Here is a 10,207-nt window from a genome sequence, read left to right on the forward strand (position 1 = left end):
TAATGAATTTCGAAATCTTAAGTCGGGTATGTGATATTTTTATCATAATTTTTCACAATATTCGAATTCAAATTTTTATTTATTTCCCGTTAATGCTTAGTAAAATGATATCATAAAATTTGGTATTTAATTTTGGTTGTGAAAGTGGGATAATTTAATGGTCATTTCATTGCAAAGAAAAGGCAAGTGCCATAATAACTGAAAATGATTGATCTTTTTAGTTATGAAGGACTAAAACTGGAACTGTAACTTAAACTATCAGTACTTTATATTCTAAGAAAACTATGCCCATTTTAAAGTGAAATTAGAGACAGGACAAATACAGTCAACGACAACAAAACAAGACAAAAACAATAAGATTTATGTTAGTAATTATTGTAGTCAAATACAAGCAATCATCTATAATGGCAAATCTACAGTAAGGAACAAAATTTGGGAAGTGAAAATGAAGATTGATTCTTTAATCACCATTAAGTTAATTGCCTAAAGCAATACCATATTCTACTATTAATGACCTATATGATAAGGTTACGGGTTCTGCCTTTATCATGTACAAGTTTTTCAATTTGTAGTGCTTTTCTTTTCCAGACATTAATACACGTTTTCATAGTGAAATAGCTATCTTCACATTATGAATTTGTTGTCTAATACTTTAATCTTCAATAATGATTCGAACTCTTGATAAAATTAGAGAAAAAAAAAAGGCTAAAATAAAACATCAGTACATTGAGAACACAATAATTAACATGTCGGTGTACTCTTAATTTATGAACCCTTTTCTTATTCAAGTATCTAATCTCTTCATCATGAACAAAAACTTATACCACTGTACTTTTTATTTTTATTTTATTCGTAATAAATGAAATGTGAATCTTCAATCATTTCTATAGTAAAACCTATATCACCCAGTATGAATCTCTGCTGTGCCAGCTGTCAAATCTTTATTATTATTATTATTTTATTTGGTTACTCTTCCCCGCCTTGAAAATATAAATTTTCACCACAGCCTCTTTTCCAAGTTGACTGGAAAAGAACATATGCGTGTGTGGATAAGAAATTGGACCAACAGAAAATGGGCTTAGGCATGCTTTTACACAGCTCATCGGCATTCGGCATGCCTTTGCCTGTTAGCTGGGATCCATACTGCACTCCCTGTGAAAAAAGTGATTTAAACCATCCCTCTTTTAACCCTATTTGATTATGGTTTATATTTTAGATTATAAACTTCAAGATGTTTTAGTTATATCTTTAAAAGTATGGGATCATATGAATTATAATTTTTGAATAATTTAAATATTAAATGTTACTCCGGATTTAACGTGGAACATATTTAAAATATCGAGTGAAATTTTGAATACATATATATTTATTGTAAAATTAATTTAGATTTAATTTATTAAAAAAAAGATGATGATAATAATATTATTAAAATTTAAAAAGATTATTTTATTTAACATGTTAAATATGATGGGTACAAATGAATTTAATTTTGATCTATATATTTTGAATATGTTCAATATCAAAATCTAAACATTAATTAGTAGATAAGTAAGCAATAGGTTGATAAGATATTATGTATGTAAAATCGATACTCAACGACTCAATTTTACCGAATGAATCTTATAGACTAATTTAAAATCTAGATCTTAATTTAACAATATATATTTGAATTAACCCTAATTTAAATCTTGGAAACCCCCGGGCCAAACCATTGGCTTTCATCCCCTATAAGAACACACCCATCCCTTTGCTACCCTTTCCATGCAAATCCCAAAAAAAGAGCTAAAACCATTTCTCATTTGATCCGTTAGAGGCAACCACGGAGAGCAAAGAGGATAAATAAGATAGTGAAAAAGAAAAATAAATATCCCATATGTTATATATATAAGAAGAGGCAGCAGATATTGAAGATGAAAAATGGTGCAATGAGAGGGTCAAAGAGAAGGTATGAGCAGAAGGGCAATGGAGGGTTTTTAAAGGAAAAACGAGGTAGGTTTTACATTATACGAAGATGTATTGCCATGCTTCTATGCTGGCGTGACTGAAACTATACATATATACATATATGTATGTATGTATCTATGCATGTATATATATAGGTATGCATGTATGTATGTATATGTGCTGATAGGGAGTTAGCTACTAGTTTAATTTATATTTTCGTTTATATTGTATGTACTATATCATCAAATGTTTATATAAGGATCATCTTTTTTCTTGGCCTTCATTATGCTCTTTTGTGCTTGGTATAGCAGCTTTTCTCTTTTAAATTTTATTTATGCTTTTAAAACTTTGATTCATCAGAACAATCTAGGTTAAATTCTGTTATTACTCAGCAATTTGCGAAAGTTGTAGATTTAGTGAAGGGCGAAACCAAGATTCTTTTAATGGAGCTAAAATTGAATTATAAAAGTTTGAGATGGTTTTTCATGTATTAATTTATGTTTTCATTATTTTTGAAGGGACTAAATAGATTTTCTTTTATTTTTTAGAGGGGTCGAAGAATTGTTTTACTCTATATTAATTTACAATTTGACCATTTATAAGGGATTAGAATTGTAATTTTCATTGGAGGCTTGTATTCACCCTTGGATTTAATCTTTTTAATTTAGTTTAATGAATTTTAGTCATAACCCAAACATTTGCAATTAATTTTGGTTGGTTAAACTCAATTACTAGCTCTATACTATGTGGACAATCAATCCATATTATCTAATTGGATCGCTCTAAGTCTATGTTTTTCGAATTTTGAAATTGCAGTCTTGACGCAAATGACCGTCATTAATTCATTAACTAGATTTTCGATTACTATTATGTGGAAATAATAAGCTTGCATGATATAACATATATGATAATATGTTTGACGCATCATATTTAGAAAATAGTATAACTTAACTTAAAGAATTAACAATAATCATTTGGTGATGATTAAAATTTTAAAATTAAAATTGATCAAATTAAAGCACAGAGATTAAATCTACAACTTTCATAAAGTACAGGGACTAATAACAAAATTTAACCAACAATTAAATAATTAATATTGCAACAATTTGAAAGACATGATTTAAGCGTCTAAGGATTATAATGATCTAACTTAAAATTAATAAAAAGGCTTGATTTCTCTAATTCTTCATCTCAAATAAATTGCTCTTTTTTTTTAAATTTAGATTTGGATCAAATCGAATCTAATTGCCTCGATAATTTCGACTTTAAAAAGTTTGAACATACTCATATTAAATGTATACAAGGCAAAGTTGCAAAATCAAAATACAATTTTCTCTTTATTGGTAACTGAGGATTAACAGAAACCCAGAAATAATTATAAATTTAATCATAAGAGTTTACTTATGTAGTATTAAAAAATTTGCATTTACTGTGTTGTTTCCATTAAATTAAATTATTAAATGATTATGTTTTCTTTTTCTTGAAAATGAGCAATATACCAATAGAGGAAAGTGAGATTATTATATAATCAAAAGTGTAATCTTTAATAGATCGATTACATAATCTTAATAAAGTAGATTTTGTTGACTACAAATCCATGCATGTGATGTGAGAGAATATTAATTAAAGAGAAATGGTACGAAAAATATTCAAATTTATTTTATAGTAAATATAATTCGATTTCAATGAATTATAAAATTTTAATTTAAAAAATAGAGATCAAAGCGATAATTTAATCGTTGAAAATATGTACAAATTTCAATGAATGAAGTCGTAATAAAAGTAATTATTTTTAATTAAAATGAGAATCACTATCAAAGCTGAAAAGAAGAGAAAATTCCTTTAATTTACGCCCAACAATGTTGAATTTTCTTTTGTACTTAAACTTGAAGATGATTTTGAAGATAAGGATGAGTGTAACTCTTTGAAATTAATAATGAAGAGAAGGACTTAGTTTGTTGATGGATTCTTAAAAGTATAGTTAGTTGGATTGTACCTAAATTAATTTCAAATTAAATATTTAAGTTTAAATTTAATGTTCAATTTAATACTTAAGTTTTTTTTATTAATTAAGTGGATATTTAAATTCTTTCTGTTTCAATCAAGTACCTATATATATATATATAGACCACACCGTCTTAAAAATTTATGACCTCCACATGATATCGTTTGGTCTAGATACTAAAACTAAACTCAGATATCAAATAATATATTAATCTTATTATTTAGTCTAATCATTCAGCATGAAAGATAAGCTTAAGACACTCATCATTGTCAAGATTAATTGCAAGAAAGCAACCTTCTCATCATAGTGAATAAAGGTTATCTTCTTTACAAAAATGGAAAATAATAATTAATAATGATGGAAACTCAATTTCTTTTGTGAACTTAGTGACCTGAAAACAAGAAAAATAGCAATACCAATGAACTTTTTTCAGATTCTTTTGTAAGTTTAGCAAATAAATCAATCTCAAATATGTTTCAAGGCAAGGTTGATTCAAAGACAAGGCAAAAGTCAAAATAAAATATAAAAATTCTAAGAAATTGCATGACACATGATTGTACAGAAAAAAACTGAGTTGCAGAGTGTATTTTTAGTCTCACCTATATGAACAAATTACGCCAAAAGTCGGGGGGGATTCTCCGTTCCGAAAAAAAAAACAATCACAGATCGCCGTTTTCAATATGAAGACAACCCTCAGATATACCAAAGCCGACCTGATTCCTAGAGATACCTTTTCTTTTCCCTTTTTGGTTATCTTGGTGAATTGGAGGATACAATCCCGACTTGAATCGAAGGACGGCCAGGAAGTTTTGTTAGTTCTGAATTTGAACTTCCCTGTAAAAGAGCTGCTCTTTGGGGGTTTAAAAGCAAAAGCTGCTGCATGTCGTTTGGAAGTACGTTGAACACTGCCTGTAGATCACCCTTCAATTTCTGACACATTGCTGCAGAGTCCGATATTGCCCTTCCAGATTGCTGCAGCTGAAGATTACATTTAGCGGATCATTACACTGAGTTTGTATGAATTTAACCATCAAAGCATGAAATTTTGTAATGTAAGCAAGTCATACAGAACATACTAAAAGAGAAAAGTACACTCTGATTTTCTCACAAGTTTGTTCCATAACCAGTAGTGATCAAACAAAATTATTATGCTGACTGCAGAGAAACAAGACACGCAATTATAGCAACGATCCATTTTCTCTGTTACCACTTTCACTAGAAATCTCGGTTTTCTGCAGTTATTCTTAACACGTACTTATAAAACATTAGGAAAAAAAGAACGGGAAAAAAAGAATACTCGTACAAGACAGAATCAAAGAAATTTAGTGCTTTCACAAAGGCAAATCATCTCTCTCACGCAGGCAGTTATTTTCAGCTTCTGCATGTGACATGCATGCGTGCTAGATGCACATTAACTGAGATGGAAGACATGAAGATAACTAGAATGTGTCCAGCGTTACAAGATAGATGACACAACATATAAATGGTTGACAATATCTAGGCAAATCATAACTTCCCCCAAATACATGATAAATCATTAAAACGGTTTTCTTAATACAAGAACGGGTGCTCGAAAGAAATTCATTTGCAGACATTGGAATGAAGCAAGACGGGTATTAAGCATATTAAAATATAGTAAGTAGTCAAAAGGACAAATGATGCCATTTTAGAGCTGGATAGGAAGAAAACGAGGGATTCAAAGGCATGTTTATCTAAATGATTTATTATAAGAATAATATCGCCGGTAAGTGGCACATCGACATATTTAAGACAAGAGAAAGGGAGAAATGAATCATTCAAGACCCAGGAAGTGCTACATTATAGCTGATCAGTGAGGAACAAATGACAGCAGACACAGTTATGAAGAGATAAAAGTGTGAAATGAATCATTCAGAAATCAAAACCCAAGGAGTACAGGAAAAAATCATCAAAAAGTTGAGCATAGGCTTCTTCAACCATAACATCAAGTCTAGCACCAAACTAAACCTAATTTATTTTAATCGTCTCAAACGAAAAATGTGAAACGCCAGCGAAATTAGACTGCTCTAGTAAAAACATAGGTAAAAGTACCATGGAGGCCCCTATACTAGGAGTCAGATTGCATTTTGCCCTCTTAACTTAAAAAATGGGTAAATTAGTCCCTGCACTTTTAGATTAAAGTGCAAATTGATAATTTCTGTTAAAAATTCATCCATTCTACTGTTAAAAACTGATGTAGCTGACAGAATAACTAGACAATTACATGTTTCGTGTCACGTGTATCTCATGTTGTCATACAATGACCAGTTTTTAACAGTAAAAACAAATGTAATTTTTAATAGAAAAACCAGTTTGCTCTTTGATCTAACGTACAAAGGCTAATTTGCCCATTTTTTAGTAGAGAGAGCAAAATGTAATTTGACTACTAGTATAAGGTCTCTATGGTGCTTTTACCTAAAAACATCTAAAAATATGTCATTCACATTTGTCTTGTCAGGCCTGGTTAGGCTAAACCAATACGTGCATGAACAATTTCGAGCCTAGTTTACATGGGACAGCTATCTGTACTCCACCTTTCATAAATTATGTAGTAGAATGCCATCTAATAACTCGCTCCAATTTCTGCATCAAGGCATTGACATGTTCTCCACTTTCTTTCTTTTCTGTTATTTTTATCTCTCGTCTGTTTAATTATTTCTAGTATTGGATCTAGAATATCTCTTTCAGTGTTCTTAATTTACATATATCCATAATATTTCACTCTTTTTAATTGTAACCCCCACCCCCCCGAGCTGTGCAGGGGGCAAATATGTTCAAAGTAAAACGCAGCAAAGATTAAGGAAAGAAACAAGTGAAAAGGGGAACGAGGTCCACATGTCAAAATGTATATCATTCAGAAACACCTATATCATCCTAAAAAAGGCAAAATTACCTGCATTTCCCCGAGAAGATGCCTCTCGATAGCATTAAAGCAGTCAACAGTTTCCAATTCGAGCATTTTAGTTATAAGGAGATGTATATCAGTCTTCATTCTTGCCTGCCTCCACAATCTATGTTGTTCATTTTCCGCAATAGAAAGCCGTCTTTGAAACCATGGCAAAAAGTTGGGTCCTTTAAGAAAACGCCTGAATGCAAAGACAAATGTGTTCTAGCTCAAATGAACAATTAATAGACTGCAATAGCCAAAGATTGCATGCACAAGCAATACAAATACAAAAGAAACCAACTAATAAAGCTGAGAAATCGAAGAAAACATTCACATTACCTATACAGGTCCAGCCAGTTAGATCTCATTCGCTTCGAGAGAAACTTTCCCACCCCTCTTGCTGATAAGCTCATAAGAAAATCATCAGCATTAAATGGAGGTAATGGAGGGGGGTCAGCGTATGGTGACGAACCTTCAGAAGGAGTAGTAGCCCTAAAATATGGTCCAAAAGGTGCCAAAAAGTTGGTCGTGAGCTCCAAGAAGTGTCGCCGTAATATCTCATTATTAACAACAGACATAGATTCCTCGACCCTTGGTGACATTCCAGCATCAATAAGCCTATTCAAGATAGAAGTGTCGGGCTTTGTAGTTGCAACATAAGTGCTCCAAATTGCCTCCTTATGCTCTGTCATGAGACAGAGAGGGCCATCTCTCCTCAGCTTCACGGCATTAAACAAACTTGAAGGCGAAAACTTCTTTAAGGAAAGCTGTTGAAGACCAAATCCTTCCTGTTTAGCAGGAATTCTTCCAGTGGACCTACTTGCAATGGTAACCCTACTTGAACTCGGTGCAGGGCTTCCAACCGACACAATGTGTGGGATATAACGAAGAGCTTTAAGGAAAAAGAGATTTGTGACACCCAAAACCATAGGTGGATATTTGTCCCCTTCTTGAAGTGCATTCAATTGAGCAAAGTCAGGATCATGGATGGTAAAATATGGTCTAAAGTCAACACTACAAAGTAAAGGTGCAACTAAGCTGACGAGACTTGCTACAGCCTCGCAGCATTGTGGAGGAGTTGGTGCTATGATAAGAATTGGCTCGCCGATAAGTAACAACTCCCACAATAACCAAAGTTGCAGTAAAAGTCCTCTGAATGTTCCGAAAATATCTGAATCGTGAAATAGACCTTGTGGCACCGATGGATTACTGGGAAGAAAAGGAGCCATAGAAGAAGCAGATTCTTCATAAGATATTCCACTTTCCAAAGGCAAGCTGTGAGCCGGTGGCAAGTTGACTTTGAGCATTGCATTCCCAATCGGAAGCTCCATTAATTTACCAGGTACTGGACTAGGCCACAACGAAACATAACCAGCAATATGTTCAATAGCTTTTCTTCCTATATCAAAGTACAGAGGACCCATGATTTGTAACAAAGGTCTAAACACGCTAGAGTAAGGTCCATGAGACAAAATTACTACAGATTTTTGTTCCCCACCTCGTTTTAGCCTCTCGTCGTGCCTTTGCCTATTGAATACATAACCATACAAGTATTTCGAACTTTTACTAATATCTGTACTTCTTGATCTCCGAATTGATTTCACCTCTTCCGGTGTTGAACTTGTTTCTTTATCAACGATTTCACTTATTTCAGATGAAGTCCCATTACCCTGTTTGGAATGTTTATGCCTTTGGAATCGGAAAAAGAAGATGCAATCGTGGATGCTGGAACGGTTCTGGTGCTGCGAAACCGAATCCGGGAATGAACTAAAAGCGACCTCAAGTTCCTCTTCTTGAGAAAGACAACCAGGTGGATAACACTCTTCTATGAGCTGACCTTGTTCAAGATCAAATCTAATGATACAAAAGGCAAGAACCCATCGTTGCATAGCATCTGGGTCGGCTTTTACACTAAGCTCCGACTTCACAGAAAAAGAAGGGGATCGACTCATTTCCTAGTGCTTTTTTCAATAGTAATCAAAAAGGCTAAATCTTATTCATTTTCAGCTACAATTCCATTACGATTTCCATGAAATTCAACTCATTAAACGCAGAATTACTCAATTAACAAAAAAAAACAGCTCTCTTCTTCAAAACTCCTGTAAGAAAAAAAAAACACAAGAACTACAGTAATTGTTTATCTCATCACTAAACAAAAATGGCGAAGAAACAAACCATCTAAATTAAAATAAAATTGGGTTAGTTTCAATGTTCACCAATTTCATCCAAAACAAATAATTGAACAAAAAAAAAAGTAAGAATGGACTCAACAAGCAAAAATTAAAAAAAGATCTAAAAATCGGTAAACGAAACATACCAAAATAGAAGAACCCAGAAACAGTTGTGGAAGAAACAATCTGGATCGGAGGAGAAACGAGTTCCCAATGGGCCAAAATACAAATGGGTAGTCGTTAATTTTTTGAAAATTCGAAGAAAATATACGAGCTTTTTATTTTATATTTTGTTTTTGCTTCGTAAATCGCACCAAAAATTCCCAATTTGGGAAAAATTGTATAATTACATTAACCTAACTTTAGTAACATACTGATACATTGCAATGGCGGTTTCAAAGAGGCAATCCAATTCCGGTAATAAATTAGAGCGAAATTTAATGTCTCTTTCTTCAATATCGAATTTCTGCTCTTTTCCCACACTGGGAATCGAGAAAAATTTTGAGATTTTCTTTAAGTTCAAGCTCTGATCTTTGGAAAACATATAAAATTCTGTTTTTTTTTTCAGTAAATTTATTTATTTATTTATTATAGTAAAAAGATAAATTAAAATATCAAAAAGCATTATACTCTTTATCTCTAATCTATAATTAACAAATCCGAACATAAACTCTAAAAAAATATGAAAATAAAAAATAAATAAAAGTGTCTCATTAAATTTATTTTTAAATTAAAAAAGTTAAATTGTAGATTAATTATTTTTATTTTCAGAGTTTTAGAATTATTGAAATAGAATTGCTTAGTTCAATAAAAATTAGCATTTCTTAAATGTTTTTATCTGCTATTTAATGAGTGATAATTATAAGAGAAATTTTATAATGATAACTAAAACAATTTCAGCACTTAGATTAAAGTAAATCTTTTTAAATTATAGATTTTATCAATAAAAAATCAACAATAATATTTTTATTTTTTTTTCATTAGGAGAGGAAAGTTAAAGATTTATAGATTTCATTAATAAAAAATTAATAAAAAATTTCTGCACTTAAATGTCTTTATTCTATGAAAGTATGTATGTATGTATGTATGTATGCGTGAGTGCATGTGTGGGTGTGAGTGTGTATACTTACGCTTTTCACTTAAGCTATTGACAAAAACTTGCAAAAAGAAAATAAAAAAATT

General features: G+C 31.6%; 2 protein-coding genes across 3 annotated transcripts; one reads left to right on the forward strand and one right to left on the reverse strand.

Moving 5' to 3' along the window:
- Window positions 1-1,641: 1,641 nt before the first annotated feature.
- On the forward strand, window positions 1,642-2,230 carry LOC107923770 (uncharacterized). The gene has a single exon (XM_016853930.2). The coding sequence runs from the start codon at window positions 1,911-1,913 to the stop codon at window positions 2,043-2,045; it is 135 nt and encodes a 44-aa protein (XP_016709419.1). The 5' UTR covers window positions 1,642-1,910; the 3' UTR covers window positions 2,046-2,230.
- A 2,191-nt stretch (window positions 2,231-4,421) lies between these two features.
- LOC107924277 (protein DENND6A) lies at window positions 4,422-9,696 on the reverse strand. Of its 2 annotated transcripts, none has more exons than XM_016854638.2 (4): window positions 9,172-9,696; window positions 7,194-8,953; window positions 6,861-7,053; window positions 4,422-4,927 (listed from the first exon to the last, which is right to left on the reverse strand). In XM_016854638.2, the coding sequence occupies exons 2-4, from the start codon at window positions 8,804-8,806 to the stop codon at window positions 4,700-4,702; spliced, it is 2,034 nt and encodes a 677-aa protein (XP_016710127.2). In that variant the 5' UTR covers window positions 8,807-8,953; window positions 9,172-9,696; the 3' UTR covers window positions 4,422-4,699. The 2 variants fall into 2 exon arrangements, with proteins under 2 accessions (XP_016710127.2, XP_040936369.1); XM_041080435.1 differs by having other exon boundaries at window positions 7,194-8,978; window positions 9,172-9,572.
- Between the last annotated feature and the right edge of the window lie 511 nt (window positions 9,697-10,207).

The sequence above is a fragment of the Gossypium hirsutum genome, chromosome A11, assembly GCF_007990345.1.
Source record: "Gossypium hirsutum isolate 1008001.06 chromosome A11, Gossypium_hirsutum_v2.1, whole genome shotgun sequence".
NCBI classification, from domain to species: Eukaryota; Viridiplantae; Streptophyta; class Magnoliopsida; order Malvales; family Malvaceae; genus Gossypium; species Gossypium hirsutum.